This window comes from Hypoxylon fragiforme (assembly GCF_022984875.1).
Source record: "Hypoxylon fragiforme strain CBS 206.31 chromosome Unknown GGS25scaffold_4, whole genome shotgun sequence".
NCBI lineage: Eukaryota > Fungi > Ascomycota > Sordariomycetes > Xylariales > Hypoxylaceae > Hypoxylon > Hypoxylon fragiforme.
The window spans coordinates 1,231,709-1,251,561 of NW_026054759.1; the positions used below are offsets into that span (position 1 = coordinate 1,231,709).

The 19,853-nt window shown below is 48.6% G+C and overlaps 6 protein-coding genes across 6 annotated transcripts; 3 read left to right on the plus strand and 3 right to left on the minus strand.

The window, feature by feature from the left end:
* Positions 1 to 294: 294 nt before the first annotated feature.
* GGS25DRAFT_513865 (uncharacterized protein) lies at positions 295 to 1,983 on the minus strand (the record flags this gene model as incomplete). The annotated part of the gene is made up of 3 exons (XM_049262926.1): positions 295 to 1,038; positions 1,104 to 1,832; positions 1,927 to 1,983. 3 exons carry the CDS (start codon positions 1,981 to 1,983, stop codon positions 295 to 297), a joined length of 1,530 nt encoding a protein of 509 aa, XP_049117627.1.
* Positions 1,984 to 3,687: 1,704 nt separating this feature from the next.
* GGS25DRAFT_530740 (biotin synthase) lies at positions 3,688 to 5,562 on the plus strand (the record flags this gene model as incomplete). The annotated part of the gene is made up of 4 exons (XM_049265419.1): positions 3,688 to 4,271; positions 4,413 to 4,478; positions 4,563 to 5,154; positions 5,294 to 5,562. Exons 1-4 carry the CDS (start codon positions 3,912 to 3,914, stop codon positions 5,560 to 5,562), a joined length of 1,287 nt encoding a protein of 428 aa, XP_049117628.1. The 5' UTR covers positions 3,688 to 3,911.
* Positions 5,552 to 7,475, minus strand: GGS25DRAFT_225398 (PLP-dependent transferase). Its single transcript, XM_049256998.1, has 2 exons — positions 6,350 to 7,475; positions 5,552 to 6,252 (listed from the first exon to the last, which is right to left on the minus strand). The coding sequence occupies exons 1-2, from the start codon at positions 7,200 to 7,202 to the stop codon at positions 5,687 to 5,689; spliced, it is 1,419 nt and encodes a 472-aa protein (XP_049117629.1). The 5' UTR covers positions 7,203 to 7,475; the 3' UTR covers positions 5,552 to 5,686.
* A 96-nt stretch (positions 7,476 to 7,571) lies between these two features.
* Positions 7,572 to 10,183, plus strand: GGS25DRAFT_513868 (uncharacterized protein; the record flags this gene model as incomplete). Its single annotated transcript, XM_049262927.1, has 4 exons — positions 7,572 to 7,750; positions 7,889 to 7,979; positions 8,041 to 9,356; positions 9,415 to 10,183. The coding sequence occupies 4 exons, from the start codon at positions 7,572 to 7,574 to the stop codon at positions 10,181 to 10,183; spliced, it is 2,355 nt and encodes a 784-aa protein (XP_049117630.1).
* A 586-nt stretch (positions 10,184 to 10,769) lies between these two features.
* On the plus strand, positions 10,770 to 12,362 carry GGS25DRAFT_485637 (late endosomal/lysosomal adaptor and MAPK and MTOR activator-domain-containing protein). Its single transcript, XM_049260556.1, has 3 exons — positions 10,770 to 11,093; positions 11,147 to 11,292; positions 11,359 to 12,362. The coding sequence occupies exons 1-3, from the start codon at positions 11,040 to 11,042 to the stop codon at positions 11,642 to 11,644; spliced, it is 486 nt and encodes a 161-aa protein (XP_049117631.1). The 5' UTR covers positions 10,770 to 11,039; the 3' UTR covers positions 11,645 to 12,362.
* Positions 12,363 to 13,228: 866 nt separating this feature from the next.
* On the minus strand, positions 13,229 to 13,692 carry GGS25DRAFT_530744 (uncharacterized protein; the record flags this gene model as incomplete). Its single annotated transcript, XM_049265420.1, has 1 exon — positions 13,229 to 13,692. The coding sequence occupies exon 1, from the start codon at positions 13,559 to 13,561 to the stop codon at positions 13,229 to 13,231; it is 333 nt and encodes a 110-aa protein (XP_049117632.1). The 5' UTR covers positions 13,562 to 13,692.
* Positions 13,693 to 19,853: the final 6,161 nt, after the last annotated feature.

Sequence of the window (19,853 nt, forward strand, 5' to 3'; positions counted from 1 at the left end):
GACATGTTAATCGGCCACTAATCTACACATTGACTCACCTCCCGGGCTGTGGCTGTCGCTAGTGTCTCGCTCGAGATTAGATAGTAAGTACCTACCTACACAGAGTACATTGCGATTGTCCTTTTCGGGATCCAATGGTTCGCCGACCTGCCCGCGAAGAGGAATTTATCGCGACGCGCATCCACGTTCGAGACACTGGCCTAACCCCCTTTTAATTATCTAACCCTTTATCCTAGTGACAGCACACCTACTAACAGTGCCACGACTGATCAACCTAGCCCGTATTATGGAATATTAAACTGCCAGAGCAACTGCACTCCGACCAGTCATGGCCTTTGCCGAGTTGAGCACCAAAGCCTCCATTGCCTGCCTGTCTCCAGTATATCTGCGATTCTTATTGCTGAAGTCAATTATTGTATCCAGAATGTACTCTCTCTCGACTGCATTGGCTGCTTCGTAGGACAATTGCAGCTGCGGGAGAAGCATAGGTCCAGTCATATTCCCTAGCTTCTTGATAAAAGGGATGCACATCCATAACTGACGGCAAAAGTCTTTATGCTCTACCTGTAAATGTGTGTCCAGCTCACAGAGCAGAGAGAGGGTATGGTAGAGTATCCGGTTCATGATCGTACATATCATCAAGTACGATATCACGAAGGACATCGCGTCCAAACTTTCAAAGTGGAACTTGCTGCCCACCGGGCCTTCGGGATCTGGCCGTTCCATCACTCGACCCGCACGACCTTTCGCTTCTATGATTTCCTTACCGAGGCGCTGGGCTTTTTCGTAGAGGTCCGCTACTCGGTGTCGGAAGCCTAGGGCTTGCGCCTCCCGTGAGATGACATCTGCCTCGCTCGAAATACGCCGATGCTCATGTACTAGGCTGGGCCAGAAGCCGTAGTAATAGCCTATCTTGTAGCAATCTCGCTTCTCCTCTGAGGCGGTCTGTTCCGGTAGTGATGATGTCTGCTTGATTACTTCTGCCCAGGGGGCGCTGAGGTAGAAGTTGTCACCACCTCGGACAACCCAACGAGATACCTGTTTGTCCCCTGAGCGTTAGCCAGGCCACGAACATCGAAGAGCGCAGGTGTGTAGGTACGTACCAGCGCCGCGTGATTCTCCAGCATGAGATGGACATCCAGATCATCCCCAAGCTTTGGCGGGCCCTTGCGCAACATCATCGTCTCGATCCCGGAGACATGCGGGGTGCGGTTATATGGCGTGCCAGTGTCGAAGAGCAATTCGAGGCGCTCGAGGATCGTGGCCGCGGCGAGCGTCTCGCACCGCAGCTGCAGCCCACGATCGCCCAGCGCGCGCCGCAGACTCCGCAGCGCCTTGCAGTATAAAGTCCGGTCCACCACCCGCTCGGGCGCGAGCCCCCGTCGCTGGTTCAGCCACGTGCTACACATGAGGGCCACGCAGTCCCGCAGCGCAGCGCTCTCGCTCAGTCGCACGGGGAGGTGAGGGGTGTACCCGACGCACGCGAGGTAGTCCCACGACGCAGCTTCGGTCCCTAGGTACCCAACCAGACGCGCGGCCACGCGTTCTGAGACGGTGGTTAGGGTTCGCCGCGGCTCGTTGGTCGCGAGGCGGAAGTGGCCGAACGAGGCGCCACCGGGGAGGTCTTGGTTCCGGATGATCTCGAGGTTGCGCGGTGGTTGGGATGTTAGGAGTGTCCGTGACTCAGTCTCTCTTTCCACGTGAGATTGGCTACTGCTAGTGATGGTGTGGTGGTGGTGGCCGTTGTGGATGAATTTGGTCAAGTTGGGTGGCCCGGAACAGGATGCGCCAGCACGGAGGCACGGTGAGCAAGTTGGCCATTTCTCATCGCACTGAGACACGGGTTAGTCGTGCGTATACTAGGTAAGTGGCTAGGTTAGATTGGTGCGTATTTGCATATTTAGCACGCTCTTCTTATTTATATACCTTGGTCTTCATCCGCTTGCAGCGCTCACACCTTCGGGATCTTGCTACGCCAACCATGTTTACGAGCGCGTTAATCAATCGAGAATTTCACGAAATGTTCGACACGGGCTTTGAGATGCTATCAAGATATATATAATCCCCCGTCTTATTTATGCGTGGCTGATGGTATGTAGGTATCTACCTAACCTAGGTAGTCATATTTAACATGGACCTGAAGAGAAGCTGAATCGCACCATAATACTTCTTTTGGCATGATTATGTTCATCTATAGGTATACATAGCATGCAGATGGATACATGCATATTCTGCAAGTCATACTGGTTGATGCTCACCCAGGTACGGTTACAGCTTCTGGTTCGTCAGAGTCGTGCTGTAGGTGAGATGTCAGAATGGCTAGGCATTTTGGATGGAGTACCTACATGTAGTAAGGCTGACTTTGCTTTCTGGGGGCATCATTGGAAGACACTTTATCATATTCATGTCTCCTCAAGAGACCATATCGTGTTATTTTAGACGCAAGTGACCTAAGAAGTCTGCGAGTGTAGGTAATATTCCTATAAGATGGACGAGGCCATGTTCCGCTTTGTGGTTATAGGTAATCTCTCTCAATCATGCATTCGCTACCCAGTCTACCAAGAACTTGGTTTTGAAGATGATGCACGTTTCGGTATTTCAAGCAGTTGCTAGTTCAGCCTCCATGGCGTGCAAAATAAAGCATTTGGATGAAGACGGGGTGTATTGAATCACCTACACATAGTTGTCTACGTTGAGTGATTTTCCTCTAGGTATAAATCAACACCAAGTACACGATCTCAAACACAACCAACCAAAAAGCTCTTCATTCCAACCTACCTACCTAACCTAAACAACATTGAAGTGGACTCTATATGACGTTTTCAGAACCCAGTACATAACATACCTAGGTCAGTTAGTTAGTTAGTTAGTTAAATAAGAGCCTCTCTCTCCCAAGATGGATGGATGATCGATCAGAAGAAGTCCCGACATCCATCCATCCATCCATCCATCCAAATACCCACACCACCTACCTAACTATTTCCCAACAAAAGTCACACATCCACGGCTCGTAAATCCCGCAATGGCGTCAACCAGCGAATCAGGGCCCAAAGGTTGAAAAGAGCGCGGCTTTGAGTGGCTGGTAGGGCATGCAAGCAGGAGCAGCAGCCATATAATATAGCGGGGGGGAGCGGGACACATTGGATTGCTGTGGATTTTTTTTTTATATATATAACTAGTTATTGCTAATACGCTTCTAGTGCCGGCTAATATGGTACCTAGTATGTTTGCAGAATAGGTGCATACCATATAGCTCTGCCGCTTGGTTTATAGGTATGTATGGATGGATGCTTTGATCTTACTACCAAGGCAGGTAGCTAGGTTAGCTACGTGCATTAGGTACTAGGTAGGTAGGTAGGTAGGCACATAGCTAGTATGCAATAGTATGTAGTGCTAGATGAGCTTCTTCTTACCTTGTCGTTTTAGGTAGGTGAGTATATCCCACGCACTCTAGGATGCGGGATATGGCTATCCCACTGGAATCTATCTCTCTTGGTTGGCTACCTAGATATCTATCTGTCTTTCTGCTTGCCTTATGTAGCCGAGACTGACCTCCCCACTAGATAGATAGACACACACAAAACAAGCCTGGTGATACTACCTGGGTCTAGGTTAGGGTTTCCCTTGAGGCGAGCGGGTGTGCGGGCGGCTGTTTAGGAGAGCGGAGATCTAGTAGGTACTAGGTAGTAAAGTAATGCAGTAATGTAGTAATGTAGTACCTATCGTAGTAGTACAGGTAGGTAGGTCAGTAAGGCAGACCAGCAAGGTACCTAGGTTAGTCGCATACCCGCAAGCAACAGGGCGAACCCGTCGAACTTCTAACCTGGTTCTCTCCTACCTACCTACCTGTGACTAACTAAACATCCTATCCTCTCCTATACCAACTCACCAGCGCGTCATCATCAACCATCATGAAATCCGCACGCCAGGCCCTCCGCCGTCTCGGGGAGCCCCTCCCCCGTACCACCACCGCGCACCGCCACTCTCTCCGCCCCTTCACCTCCGCATCGCCTCGCGGGTCCCCGCCCGCCGCCGCCCTCGAGATCCAGCAGCAGCAGCCGTCGCCGCCCCCGCCTTACCCCGTCCCCGGCCGTCCGACCCCTGCTGTTCGCCCCGAAGCCCCGGCAGCACCTGCTACTCCTGAGGCGAAGGCTAGAGCCAAGGAGGTACTTCGCGATGCGGTTGCTGCGACTGAGCCGAGGAATGACTGGACGAGGGAGGAGATAGCGGCGATTTATCACCATCCGCTGATGAATCTGGTGCACGAAGCTGTAAGAAGAGCTTTCCCTCCCCCCCTCCCTGTGATTGTATTCTTTGATAGAGAACTGTGTTCTATTTACATTTCTGCGGAACTTGATATAAACCTACACACGCACAAGGGGGAACTAGACTGATAACACCAGAGAACATAGGGCCTGATCCACCGACGCTTCCACAACCCCTCCGAGGTCCAGCTGTGCACCCTCATGAACATAAAGGTGCGCAACCACAACAATATCCCCAATCCCTATCCTTATCAACCCCCCATCCACTAACCCTCCCCCCCCCCCCTCCCCCCAAAGACCGGCGGCTGCACCGAAGACTGCTCGTACTGCGCCCAAGCAACGCGCTACCAAAAGGGGACCGGCCTAACCGCCAAAAAAGTCGAGTCCGTCGAGTCCGTCCTGCTCGCCGCGCGCGCCGCCAAGGCGAACGGGAGCACGCGGTTCTGCATGGGCGCCGCGTGGCGCGACATGCGGGGGCGGAAGAACAGCCTGCGGAACATCGCCGAGATGATCCGCGGCGTGCGCAGCTTGGGGATGGAGGCGTGCGTGACGCTGGGCATGATCGACGGCGCGCAGGCGGCGGAGCTGAAGGAGGCCGGGCTCACGGCGTACAACCACAACGTCGACACGAGCCGCGAGTTCTACCCGTCGGTCATCTCCACGCGCACGTATGACGAGAGGCTGCAGACGCTGGCGCATGTGCGGGAGGCGGGGATTAATGTCTGCTCGGGTGGTATCCTGGGCCTGGGCGAGACGAACACGGATCGTGTGGGCTTACTGCACACGGTTTCGACGCTACCTAAGCATCCTGAGAGCTTCCCTGTCAATGCACTGGTGCCGATAAAGGGGACGCCGCTTGGTGACCGCCCGCCGTTGGACTTTACTAGTAGTAAGTGCCCCCTGATATCGATCCTACCCCCTCCCCTTTCCCTACTCTAGGTAGCCAGCAAACCACCCCCCAGCTTTCACGTTGTAAAGCCTAGTTACCCCTTACCCTTTATCAAAACTAACCAAATAAAACCCTACAGTGCTCCGCACAGTCGCCACAGCGCGCATCCTCATGCCAGCGACCATCATCCGGATCGCCGCGGGGCGGAAGACGATGTCGGAGGAGAAGCAAGCGCTGTGTTTCCTGGCGGGCGCGAACGCCATCTTCACGGGCGAGAAGATGCTGACGACGGAGTGCAACGGGTGGGACGAGGACAAGGAGATGTTCGAGCGCTGGGGGTTGGAGCCGATGAGGAGTTTTGATAAGTCCCCGCCACTGGCGGCGGTTGAAGAGGACGGGGGGTTGTAGGTGGGTAAGTAAATAAAAGCTAGATAAAGAAATGAATAGGTAGCTGGTAAATGGGATGCAGGACTTCACTAGGTATCCTAAATCATAGATAGGTAGATAGGTGCTAGGTACTATGTGCTAGAAATCATAGTCGCGGCTTGTCTCGTCTAGTTGATACATCTACCACAGCCTCTGCACTTTCTCTGCCGCGTTCATTGCCTACCTGTTGTGGCTTCGTAGTAACCGCCGTCTGATTCTGCACCCACACCTCTATAGCGCTGCACAGCCCATCGATTTGTTCCGCCGTGTTAGCCGCGTGCAGGCAAATCCGCACTCTCTCGCTTCCAGCTGGAACCGTTGGCGCCACAATTGGTCGCACCATGTAGCCCGATAGCTGGCAGTGTTCCGAGAGGGCCCGAGGATGCGTGGTGAAGACTGGTATGACCGGTGACTTGGAAGGTGTTTTTCGAACGTGAAGTGTGTGGTGCTGTCCGGGTTGTAGCCGAGCGCAAAGGGCGTGAAGCTGGCGGTGGGTGTAGTGAATCAAGGTGTCCAGGTGTTGTCGCCGCGGCTCAGATTGGCCGCTTATGAGATAGTCATAAACTACATCGATACTTGCTAATGATGTGAAGGTCATCGATGTCGTGTAGATGAGAGTCCTAGCGTAGTTGATCAAGTACGACCGAGTGATGGAAGAGCAGAGAACAACACCTGATGTAAATGTATTAATTTTAATTTCCAGGGGGTTGCCAATAGTTTCTTGTGAAGCAAACAAATGGAATGCTGGAATGATAGATATGACACGTACCTCCTGCGCAACCCATCGCCTTCCCAAAGCCAAGGACTCTTGCCCACACCCGATCTTCCAGGGCGAGTTGGCATACTAATCCGCGGCCCTTTTCGCCGCAGATACCCACAGAATGGGCTTCATCTACGATAATGTAGCCATTTTTAGAAGGCAGGTATCGATCAACCGCATCGGCCACCTCATTCAAAGCCGCGACGTCGCCGTCCATGCTGTATAAGCCTTCTACACAGATGAAAACGTTTGTCTCACCATTACCGGTGAGTTTATCCTTTGAAAGCTGTCTCAAGATATCATGAAGCCCTAAGTTCTTGCTCTGGTGGCGCATGTCATGTTTCCCCAGATTTGGCTCCAGTATTGAGCTATGCGCAAACGGAATCCTTCTGGAAGCCCGGCTCATACGCATTCCATCATGAACGCTCGCATGGATCAATTCGTCGTAGACAATTACGTCCCCAACCTGCGGGACACAGCTAAGAAGCCCGGTGTTGGCATCATATGCAGAGGTGAAAAGGAGCGCGGCTTCGGCGCCGTGGAAAGCTGCAATTTTTGTCTCGAGTGATTCCGCAAATGGCGAGTTACCATCCAGAAGACGAGATCCTCCCGAGCCAAGAATGGACCTGTGGGGGTCGTGCAATATCTTTTTACCCTTCTCATGAACTGCAACTTCGAGTTGTAAGCGTTCTATCAACGATTTCTGTACTGCGGAATTTGTTGACAGGGATAAGTAACCGTTTGATGAGAAGTCGACGCAATTCGCAGGAGTATTGTTTAATCTTCTCAGCTTGCCATTGGATTTTCGACGGGCCAAGACAGAGCCCAGCTTGTCGTCCAAGTGTTTGTTCATGCCTGGCATTGCTGTCTATCCACCTACTCGGTATCTATACCTAGGTAGGTAGGTAGATATGCATGAGCTCAATTCCAAAGATCACAGTGTGTGTATTCGGTAATAGTGAGATGAGTTCATTAAACCAACTAGCCCAGGGCCCTAGGGTAACAAATAGGGGATCGACATCGTAGCTTCGATACTACTACCGCCGCCACTACTACGGTAGATCTAGTGGGGTCATCCATGAATACTTCGCTAAGTTAGAGATTTTCCCGGTACCTACTTCGTAGTATGGAAGCATTACATACCTACATGTACTACCACCCAACCAGCACACAATTCCATTTCCAGGTCATATTCAACCTACTTACCTAGGTACCTAGGTAAACAACGCCAATGTCTCCAGTTCATTCATTACTTTGGCGCTCTCTTCGAGTTTATCAAGTTTATGGAGCCAACACTGATGTCGGGAAGACCATCATCACTACCCTTCTCTGCAAGGCCGCGACTAAATCAGGACGGGTGGCTTACCTGAAGCCTGTGTCGACGGGTTCGCAAGAAGAGGCCGATGACCGGTGTAAGTGAACTTACCCCTAAGTCGTCATTGTACGTCGCTACCTTTGGGTCATACTGACATATGAGAATAAAAAGACATACATACCTAAATAACTTTTTAACTTACCTAGTACACACGTTAACATAATAGAGGATAGTCATATTGAAAAATATGCCCCAGACGTTATTCGAAAGACCTTGTTCCAGTATGAACTTGCGATGAGCCCGCATGCTGCTGCGAAAGGCAAGGTATGAGAATGCTCCTTATCCACCCTTGACGCCACTCGTGAATTAACATACAGCTATAAAGTTAGTACCTACAGACAAAGAGCTCCTTTCTAAGATATATGATTTTGCATCCGAGGAAGCAAAACAAGACGCTGGTTGGCTTTTCATCGAAACAGCTGGTGGTGTCCATTCTCCGGGCCCGTCGGGGACAACGCAAGCAGACTTGTATACGCCCCTGCGATGCCCTATCATTCTCATCGCTGATGCTAAGCTCGGTGGTATTTCGTTATCTGTTTCTGCATTCGAATCCTTGAGACTTCGCGGCTATGATGTCCAGGCAATTCTGGTATTCCAAGATGCCAAATACGATAATGAGCAGTATTTGAGGGATTACTTCACAAGTAGATATGGCATTTTCTTTGCATCTTTGCCAACACCTCCGCACAAAGTAGATGACGCCGACGTAGATGCGGAGAAGTTATCGCTGTATTACAAGGAAGTGGGCGAAAGTAAAATCTTCGCCCAAATCCTTAAACAGTTGAGGAGCAAGCACGGAAGACGCGTTGCAGGACTCACGTCCATGCGCCGCCAAGCAGATAAATCAATATGGTATCCTTTCACGCAGCACAAGCTCTTGTCGCCAAAAGACATTGTCGTAATCGACAGCGCTCAAGGTGATTTCTTCCAGACGCTCGCGCCCGAGGGGGATGAGAAACAACCTATTTTGCAGCCTTCTTTCGACGGTTCCGCATCGTGGTGGACCCAGGGACTTGGTCATGGTAGCCCTTCACTTGCGCTTGCCGCGGCCTATGCAGCGGGTCGTTATGGTCACGTTATGTTTGCCGGTGCCATCCACGAACCCGCCTTGGCTTTAGCGAATACTCTCCTACAAAATATGGAGAACCCTCGGCTTAGCCGTGTATTCTACTCGGATGACGGTAGTACGGCTGTAGAGGTGGCGGTAAAAATGGCTCTGCGGGCGGCTCGACTCCGATATGGCTGGGCTTCAAGTACGGAAATTGGGATCATTGGTCTAAAAGGCGGATACCATGGCGACACGATTGGTGCCATGGATTGCGCCGAGCCAAGTACCTTCAATGAAAACATTGAGTGGTACAGCGGGAGGGGCATCTGGTTTGATTACCCCAGCGTGAAATGCATCAACGGCCGATGGGTGATTGAGATGCCTGATACGTTAAGAGCAGATCTAGGGGACGACCAAGTATTCGAAAGCCTCTCTGATGTCTTCGATATCGAAGCTCGCGAATCAAAGAAGGGACAAGAAGTGTATGAAAAGTATATCGAGAAGATACTTGTTTATCATTTGAGCAATGGCCGAAAGTTTGGCGCCTTGCTCATGGAACCTATCGTCATTGGGGCGGGAGGCATGGACTTGGTGTAAGCAAGCAGCCTGAATTTCCATCTTTGAAATAGTCGAACGCTAACATGAGTGCAGAGACCCCCTTTTCCAACGTGCTCTTGTCACTGTAGTACGTCGTTCGGCAAACCTCTTTGGCTCATGCCAAGAAAGTGACACCTCCAACCCCACATGTTGGACCGGGCTTCCCGTTATATTCGACGAAGTCTTCACGGGGTTGTATCGTCTGGGGAGGTTTACCGCTTCGTCGTTTCTTAAAACCGACCCCGATATCTCTGTTCACGCTAAACTGTTGACCGGTGGCCTAGTGCCACTCAGTGTTACGCTAGCATCAGAGAATATATTTGACGCTTTTAAAAGCGATGACAAGGCTGATGCTTTGCTTCATGGGCACAGCTACACGGCACATCCTATCGGCTGCCAGGTTGCTCTTGAGTCCTTGACTCAGCTGCGGAGGATGGAAATGCGAGGAGAATGGGATTGGGCAAAAGATGCTGACTGGTCAGGATCTCCTAGTAGCCAGTCTAGCGCAGCACAGACTGCCATGTGGTCCATATGGCCATCGCATATGTTGAACTGGATCTCGAATCAGACACAACTGGTAGCGGGAACGTGGGCTTTGGGTAGCATTCTTTCCATTCACATGAAGACAACAGATGGCCAAGGCTACAAGAGCAACGCTGCGCTCAAGTTACAAAGCAGTCTGCTTGAAGGTGACAGGGAGAAGCTGTGGAATATCCACAGTCGGGTTCTAGGCAATGTTCTCTATCTTATGGGAAGCCAGAAGACAACAAAGGATGACGTCGTGGAGATAGTGAAGCAGGTTGAACGTGCATTGTCAACTTAGCGATATAGGCTTTTGTACATAAAGGATCTGGAAAAGGGGATAAAATGTGATAAAATGTGATAAAATGTGAGGCGTTACTTACTTGAGATGCTGAATTGTCTGATGAGGTGACAAACACACGACACAAAAAGTAAACCAATTTAGAAGTGAAATAACTTGAAAGCGCTGGAATATCTCAGAATATCTCAGAATATTTCAGAATCTTTCAAGATTTTACTCCAGTATATAGGAAGAGCATCGAGTAATGGATCTCTTGTCTACGTATCTTAGGCATCTGCTTGGTGCCTAAGTAGAACTTAAGTGTTTCTTGGGTATAAAAGGGTGAGGTGAGTTCTAAGCAAAGTGAAGGAGTCGAAATGGAAATCACCCTACCTACATATGTACATATGTAGGGTAAGTTGGTAAGTTAGTAACTAGGTTACCAGCTAATCGCCCTAATATTAATCAATTGATATTTGAGGCGTCCATGAATGACGTCAATGCTTACCTAAAGTCAGTTATGTCCATACATAGAAAAATGTTTAATTACTATCTAGGTACCAAAGTACCCTAGGTTACATGGTACCTAGTACTAGGTACTACGGTATGACCCTGACACACGGTCCCTTTTTTACCTACCACCAGTTGCGTCGCGCAAAAAGGACTAAAGTTAGGGACTTTTCCGAAATTCTTCCAACTTCAATCACGTTTTGCGACGAGCTCTTCCAACTTTCTAACTCTTGCCCGGCACTACCAGGCAGATTATACAATCCTTATGCTTTGGTTCTATTAGAATATTAAGAGGGCATATGTCCCATTACCCAAATTACACAACTATCTTCTTAAAATCAATTCACCACTATCATCCCTATTCATCATGGGTATTTGCGCCTCGTGTCTCGGTAGGCGACGCCGCGACTCGTACGACGAAGTATGCCCCCTAGCATTCCCAATTCGTGCCATTGGTGTTTACTAATAGGAAAGGATGATGTATCCCGCTTATTATTTGACGAGACGAACAATCTCCAATACGGGAGCTTCGGCGAACATAATCTTAATCCTCAAGCTGATCCGCTCGAGTCGCAACGAGAAGTGGAAGCACTACAGAGAGTAGTTGCCCGGACCTCTAAGTATGCGCCAATCGTTCAATGTTGCATTGACCTGGTCTATTGCTGCCATGCTTATCATATCCCTAGTAACCTCGTTGACGTCTTCGAAATTACTCCACAGGAGTCCCAAAGGACCCAGCCAGCAATGTTTTCCGGTCAAGATGCTCGTCTTGCCCGCTATCAAAACATACTCTCTACACTTCCGTCAGAGGGTGATTTTAATTCTGCAGATTCCGGCCCCGGTGCTGTAGATTGGTTGTTGAGTGAGGATGACATGGTTGATTTACACGGCAAGGCTCCAAGCATCAAGGATGAAGCAGGTGGCCCTCTTGTAGGAACATTTGCAGATATTACTGCTGCTGTGGCAGTATGAAGGAAGCTTCATAATGAATAATGACGCAAATTCATTGAATAAGTGTCGTTGAACTCTGCCAATCAATGGTGCCTGGATTATAGGTGGCCGCCTACATATGTAGTGAAGAGCCGAGCCAAGTCGATTTGGTAATTGGCTTTTCTTTTTCTTTTTCTTTTTCTTTTTTCGTCTTTTTCTTTTTTTGGGTATTCTTCATGTTGCTCTGCTCTGCTCTGCTCTACTCTACGACCCGACCCGACCTAGCTTTCTGGCGGGTCTTGTTCTAATCCAATCTTGGATTGTATGGCGGAGACGGAGATTCTTATACTAAATTAAGTTAACAAAGGACTATCGTCAACCCGCTTTCTTGCGTCTCACTAGCACAAATTCAACCAATCAGGTGATGTGTGTCCAGGGTTTTGAGAGGATGGAGTCCATCAAGTTACAGACACGTGCTCAGTAAACCCGGTTCTCCTTACTAGTAAGTGGGTTTCTTATTTATAAGAGTCCCGCCTGGCCGGTACGCATTTCTACATAGATGCTTCATATCAAAAGGTGATTTTCGTCCGGCTTCGGTGATATGGGAGCAATAGATGTTCTGAAGAGGCAAGAGGCTCACGATAACTCTTCTAGAAGGGGGAAGCGGGAGTCTGTGCGTCGGATCTAACCACTTAGCGGGTAGTCGGGAAGGGCCGCAACCATCCCCCCCTGATATATCATTCCCCCGGTCTAACTATCCACACCTTTAGGGTTATGAGTCCGCTGACAATAATCCACCTTGCGGCAAACAAGAACACAAGAGTAGCATCTATCCTACTAGATTCTGCTTTCCCTTTTCCTTTTGCTTTTGCTTTCTCTCTTCTCTTTCCTCGGACATCTGGAAGATCTTACTATGTACAAATCAAATACCTACTCTTAGGTACCCACTAAGTTGAGGTGTCTAGTATGTAGGTAGTCCGGCAAAGGGGACCCATCTACCTACCTAGGTAGGTAGGTATGACCTAGGTACATAAGGTCTCTGACACTACTCACCTAGGTACTTATTTCTGCGTTCCGGTTTCTATCATCTTTAGACCAAGCAAGATATGCCATACAGCCAGATAAGATTTTATCGATTAGTTCCATTTCTTCACTAGCATTTTGCCCCATTGTCCTTTGCTTAGTCACATTCCAGTCGGGTAGCAGTCACGGTAGCAGTCTTGGTTACAGTCCAGAGCTCTATATTTCAGCCCTGAAAAGGGGGCCAAAGATATCATACAGTGAGACACCCTTATGAACACGATTATGATCAAGTTGTCCAAGGAAAAATCCAGAATCCAATCGAATAAATCGCAGATAACGTACTCTAATGCTCTAAATGGGGTGACAGAATCGAATTCACCGTACAAAAGACCGGCTTCCCAGCATGCTAATCCAAAGGCCACAACTTCCCAAGATGCCCGTTCCCATTTTTTTGACACTACTTTCTTCCACTCTTACGAGTTGTCGTTGTTCTTGTCAACCCGAGACAAAAGAACTCTATTGATCTTGAGTAGCATGATGAACCCCACCCCCCCCCCCCTCTTCACCTCTTGTTCACCTCGTGTATACCGCTAACTAAGGTGTCTACACCACCGAGTACTGCCTACTCTGATGTTGTTGGAGCATGTTCTGGATCGCATCATCAACCTCTCCCATCTCCCTCTGGGCTTTCTCGATCGTTGCCGTTCGGTTCCCTTCCCTCTGCCACCGGTAGATGTCGTTCTGGAGCTTGATATACTTTCGTTGCTTTTTCTCGATGTCTTTGCAGAGTTTGCAGTTATCCTGCTCCTGGTTGGTACAGTACACCAACTTTAGCCCGCAAGTCTCTCCGGTTCGATATTCCTTCGTACACTGTTGTCGGAAGTGGCCCCATCTCCAATACCCACACATCCAGCGCGTCTGTTCGAAATAGCACATGGTCGTCGTTTGAGAGGAGTTAAGTCTTGGTTATTCAGGAGGTCTGGCCTGGCGGTCCACCAATTAGCTAAGCCAACAAAGATATCTTAGCCCCAGGGAGGATTTTTTTTGGGCCGTCAAGCAGCTATACCTGAAGGATTTCCACCAAGGTATCGTTATCAACGTTCACGGTGGACCAAAGTCAAAAAGTTCCCCCTTTTCTGGTATCTGTTGGATTTTTTCTGCTTAATATCTTTTGTTTGGGTTACTCCACTGCTAAGCATGAGTAACGTCAATAGGAAAAATCTGAAATACTTATACTTTTCGTCCACGCCTTGGGTTTCTTGCCCTTTCCACCCGACACCGATTCTCGACTTGCGTTGGCCGCAACCTTCCACCACATATTCGTCAACACTGTGCCCTAAGCTATCACAAACAACCACCGAAGATTGGTTGTTGACAACTCAGCCTGTCTGCTAATTGGGGTTGCATGTCCATTTCGCTACCAGTCCGTCCAACATGTTTTCCTAGAATGCTGGATGGATGCCACGTTGGCCTAGTTGCTTCAATTTTCCACCGGCTCAAGTTCCCCACCCTGGATACAGCCTACGAGTACCTTGACTGATGAGTTAGGTAGTTTACTAGCTACTTGATTCGAGAACTCTGTATGGCGGCCCCTCTTCCCCCTTGCCCCCTTCTTTATTGGGTCGATTTTGATACTTTGGGACGGTTCGCCGTTAACATTGATACGCGGAGCCATCAGCCTCGAGTTTGACACCCTGTTACTACACCCCGTTACACGCAGAGTTTGATCCTTTCTGTCTGCAACCAGGATGTAGCCCATCCCCACTGTCTGTCTATGCAAGCCATCTGGTTAGTTGCGGGTAGGTCTCTCACCACCACGCCCCCCCTGCCTTGTGAGGCAACTTACTCTTTACGACGAGCATGTAATGTCAATCACTGGAACAGGGGACCATGTTATGTCCCTTGCCACGTCTCGGGTCATTACCTTAAACGGATGCCCAATCGTTCGCCGCCAAAAAAAAAGGCCAACCTTTGAGTATACTCTGCTTCTATAACAAATAAGTTGAGTATCTCAAAGTCTCGGCCTAGACGGTTCCCAATATTTGCGTGGTTTTATCAAACTACTTAGTACCTAGCAGGTTTTTATTTTTTAATTGCGTATTTGCCACTACTTCTAGTTGCCGCTCCTCCCACCGACTTTATCTGATTGGGCTTCCATCGACTTATGTTCCTCAACTTGTCCAGTTCACCATCAAGCCACATCGGGAAAGAAAGATATCGTACTGACGCACTCTGAGTATCGCTTGCAGCTAACATATATTACGTATTTGTTCGAGCCCTTCCTGGCATCCGATATACCCGTCTAAGGCGTTGCGGAATCTCATGAGTCCTTTCCGGGAATGGACAACACATCGTTCCTACAGGGGTAAAATGTTATGATGGTGGTTTCGTTCATAGTAATAACCCTTTTTAGTTGAGAAAATAGGCTACCTTCCTGCGGCCACCTCTTAGCTAGGGCCAGATAGGGTAGGCCCAGGAGTTGTGTTTTCTATGGCACTACAAACGCCTCCTATACACGTGAAACCATATCAAGTCACATATAGATAGAAACCCCCCTTCCCTCCCCCCTATTCGGGTTATACACGAGTCAGGTAAAACTTCAGATCTTCAAACCGGGGGTTTCTTTAGACCAGCGACGTGGCAATGCCTTTCTGGCCGGGCTAGGCCCACCTGCACGATTTCGCCCCCGGCTTGTGCAAGATGCGTGCCCAAGAACTCTGGGGAATTCGGCCGTGGACACTGTTGCTTCCTAAATTATCACCTTGGTTAAGATATGAAATGGGCTACTATTACGGCCGCATTCCAGTCCTCCTCCAGGATGGGCCTATGGTGCTGTAAATAGGGAGAGAAAGGGGGGGAAATAGAAATAGCCCGAGGATGGTGACAAGAAAAAAGCAGTTTGCAGTTTTTACATAGGGCATTAGTGAGTGTGACATGAATTCCTTCCAGATTGTGCTGGAATCAGCAAGAAATCAAACTAGATTCCTAAAGAGGCTTTCTGTGTTTCCCCAAGGAAGTAAGGAATTATAATACTTTTTTTGTAATGGTTACTCTCGATAAGAATAGGACTACGTATTTGTAGCCACAATGCAAAATATAAATACTACCTTGTTTTAGGAAATCGAGGCCTTTGTAAATTCTGAATAGGCCAGTTGATGGGCTTCCCAAAAAGGAGGATAACCCGGAAATCAGGATGATGACATATTCAGCTCATGAACGACCTCCACACATGCGGGATGTTTGCTTTAACCCACGGCAGAAAATTTTATCTATGGTACTATTTGTCAAGACAGGAATCATATCACGAGACATAGGTCGATACTTGGACAACAAGCCCGCGTGTTGTCTCGCTAAATGGAGTCCAACCCACGTCACAACGAAGCGGACGTTCACCCCCGGGCGGCAAGGGATAAACATGAAGAGAGAGAGAAAAAGGAAAGAGAAACAAACTAAAAAAAAAGATTTCAAGGTCTCGGTATGATCGTAGGGTGATGTTTATGTATAGCCCATCGTCATTGTTTGCATATACCTACTGCTAACCCGGGCGTAAAAAACGCGAACCCCAGGTCAACACGGCCATATGAGGCGGCCCAAGTAGGGTTGTGAATAAACCCATTTTCGGGAAAATTATGGATTTCCCCCCTTGGCCTTGTACCCCACGGCCCGTTCCGTTCATATTAACTCTTAGTAGACAACAAGTAGGTAGATAGGCAGGTTGGTAACTGGGTTAGGTTGGGCTTGGGGATCTATGTACCTGTCAGCTTTATAACCCTGGAAATTCTTTGCTTTGACATCTGCAGCTTCAACGTAAATCATGAACCCGTCCGTACCTGGGACACTTCCAGGAGAGAGAGAGGGATACCTGACGTTAAAAACTTGATTTCGAAACAGCCAATCAGAGGCGTTTAGAAATACAGATACCTAATAATAAAAATTTAAGGTGATATGGGAAGAAACAAAGATTTCGAACCAGGAGCATCATAATTCGGGCCACACTTTGTCCAAATCATGTGCAAGAAATGATATGCGCATTCCCTTAGTTCGAAAGTAAGCAGAAGAGCCGGGCTTGGTCCCCTCTAGCCCAATAATACTCCGTGGCCTCTGAACAGAAACAAACTCGCCCATCCATCGACTTACACTTACCCACCTCTGATGCTATAGGGGTGGCACACCCCCAAAGGGGGGGGCGTGGGGAGTACGAGACCACCCTCCCCCCATTAGATGCAAGTGGCATGCAGCTTTAACCCACCCGCAAGTGTTTGACTAGAGGGAGTGAAGATCAGCCATGTGTTCCTGTTTTGTTAACAGCCTCTTGAAGCCCTGCACTGCCAGCTCATTGGTTGGGGGCTGGAACCAGGCAAGTCGCCGCAGCGGGATGTACTTCAGTCCCATCCGGAGGATACTCACAGAATTGTTCTTGAAGAAAGAAAAAAAACAAGCCGTGATGTGAAGGTCGGTCTGTTGTACGTACGTACGCACATACGTAATGTAATGTACGCTATCTACCTACCTATCTATCTTGCTTTAAGTCGGTAGAACAAAGAATATAATGCAGCAGAATAAAAATATACATGATATCTGATGTCTGCTGCTGCTTCTTAACTCTTGGCCTGATCTTTTATTTTTGTTCATCGACTCGGGCTCTCCCTTTCGCTCTGCGGTACCACGAGCAGCTCGTCAACACGACTGGGCCGGATTCGACGAACCGTCGAACCGTCAACGGACCGCGTTAAACAAAACAAAAAAAACCTGCAACCGAGTAGCCATTTTCTTTTTTTTTCCTGTTCACCGTCTCTTGGACTGTCCCGAAACGAGGCTTCATCGAGTCCCCCCTAATGGCTACGGCTTTATCCCTCATCGCCTCCTCGTTGGACAGAGCTATGAGTTGTCCGTCTCAGCGACATTGATTCTGACGGGGAGACAGGGGTGAGTGATTGGAACGGCTCCGTTGCCGACTCTGCCTTGGGAAATGGGTTCACAGGGTGTACTCCACAGCGGATGTGCTCGCATCGCATAGATGCAGGGTGATCATTTTTTCTTTCTTTCTCTTCCCTCTCTTACATTCTTGCTTCTCTCTTTCTAACCTACTCATACATCTTGCATTGCAGGGTCACAGCTAGCTAATTGAAACTAGTTCGCTCTATACACACGCATTAGCTAGGTACCTATAAGCAGCCCAGTGGTTAGTTGAAGCCTCACCCTAAAGGGGGAAAAGAGGGATAGAGAAATAAAGAAATAAAGAAAGACTAGGTATAATTGGGTATGTACCTTAGGTAGGCATAGGCATAGGCATAGGCATGTTGGCCACCACACTCCCCTCTTTCCTTTGACCCCCTCGGAGCCCAATTGACCGGTCATATGGAATGGGCAGTTTTCTGCCATTGGGCACTGATACTAACCGAACAGAGCGGCCAAGGTGGCGGCCGGGAAGGGAGAGGGGAGAGGGGGATCGCGACCACGTTGACGGCCAGAAAAGGAGACCGCCTTCGGCCCCTCAGGGCCGCGCCGGGCTCCACCGTTCGTTCGGCGGATGTTGTCAAGGGAGGGGGACCCCTCTGGACCCTCCCCCCTCCCCCTCCCCTGGAAAGGTGAGATACACGTCATATCATGTCCACAATAAACTTTCTGACTTACAGCACCCACGTTCTTTATATGTCAGGTACATGCAACGCGTCGGGCGGGTTTCCGGGAATTGTGACGAGTAACAAGACTTTTTTTTTTCTTTTTCTTTTCTTTTCAGTATAGCTTCCTTAGTTAGGCCGAATTGAGCTTTTCACCAGAGCTAAGTTAATGCATAGAACCTATTTGAGTTGTGTTTTTGCCCTTTCCGGAAGAGAAATGAATTGTTAGAGAAGTTTGGTTTCGATTGCGAGTCTATAATAGTCTAATAGTATAGCCCCTTGAGTCTTTATATAGAAACTCGTACCACCTTTACTGTCTTTTAGGTTCAATGCTGTTATTACTCCATGCCTGTATGGAGACCAACGTCTAGGTTAGATGTACCGAGACAGACAACACATTACTATAGTTACCTACCATGGTACCATTGATAGTCTCTTCAATGTCTCTACCACTTTAACCCCCCTGCCCTTTTCCGATCGTAAATGTATGTATAATCGTATCTGGATTAGAGGAATCAAGCGACTAGTTATAGTATGTACAAAATACTAAGGTTAGGATCGTTAGGTAGGCAGGTATGGCATGTACAGTAGGTAGGTAACATTCAAGTTGTGGGGTATGTGACTTTTCCGTGGATCTCGAGTATACCCAATCCCAATACGAACACGCCCCCCCCTGGCTTTATTGTAGGGAGGTATAGGTAGGTTATCTACTTTACCTACATTAACTCATACATATGCGCCTAATTTACTACGCGTGATGCGTACATGACATCCCGCGCTTCTCGTCCATAGCCAAAAGATGAAAAAAGGTTCTTAGAAGCTCTACAGAAAACTTCTGTGGATCTCTGCCGTCTTCAACCAAATCTGTGTACGGTACCTATATCGGGACACGGCAGGCAGACGGACGTTAAAATATTACCTAGTGGGACGAAAGCGTAACATCTATACCTACATGTATATAAAGAGCCTAATTTGACGCTGCGTACATACATGCCTACATGCCTACATGCCTACATGCCTACATAATATATACATATACATATATCGCGGATCTTGGGTCATCTAGTCCCGCTCTCGTGCGGTATTCTGCAACTCATTACGATCTGAATTTAGCATTTTCCAGCTGGTGGATTTTTGGTTACCAGGTTATGTTGGTACCTATAGGTAACCTACATAAGCCTTAATAGGTCCCCTAGATGTCTTGGGATGGCACAGTAAGTTCACACGGACCAGGGGTATTCTCTATACCAAGCACCTAACAGGCACTCCAAGGGTTACAGTAGGCAAAGGAATAATTGATACATACATAGAATAGAGTCAGGTTACTACTACTACCTAAGCAATTCCATGTCCGGCTTTCCCTCGGACTACTAGGTATCCTTCGAGTCAACTCATGCTGGGTAGGTATCTCTGTCTTGGTCTCAGAATGGGCTCACGCCTAGTGCTTTCTAGGTATGCAAATCGTTCGAAAATACTACTTTCTTCCAAGAAAAATAAAAATAAACAAAAAAGTCCTACGAAGTATAATAGAATATAGCCGAATACTGAGCTCGCTGAGATGGATTTATTTAGACGCGCTCATTGGATAGGTAAGTTCAAGTTGCTAA

Coding starts and splice junctions, on each gene's coding strand:
- GGS25DRAFT_485637 (XM_049260556.1), top strand. CDS start 11,040: ATGGGTATTTGCGCCTCGTGTCTCGGTAGGCGACGCCGCGACTCGTAC. Junction 11,094..11,146: donor GCCGCGACTCGTACGACGAA/GTATGCCCCCTA, acceptor CTAATAGGAAAG/GATGATGTATCCCGCTTATT. Junction 11,293..11,358: donor GTAGTTGCCCGGACCTCTAA/GTATGCGCCAAT, acceptor TCATATCCCTAG/TAACCTCGTTGACGTCTTCG.
- GGS25DRAFT_225398 (XM_049256998.1), bottom strand. CDS start 7,202: ATGCCAGGCATGAACAAACACTTGGACGACAAGCTGGGCTCTGTCTTG. Junction 6,253..6,349: donor GGCGATGGGTTGCGCAGGAG/GTACGTGTCATA, acceptor CATTTACATCAG/GTGTTGTTCTCTGCTCTTCC.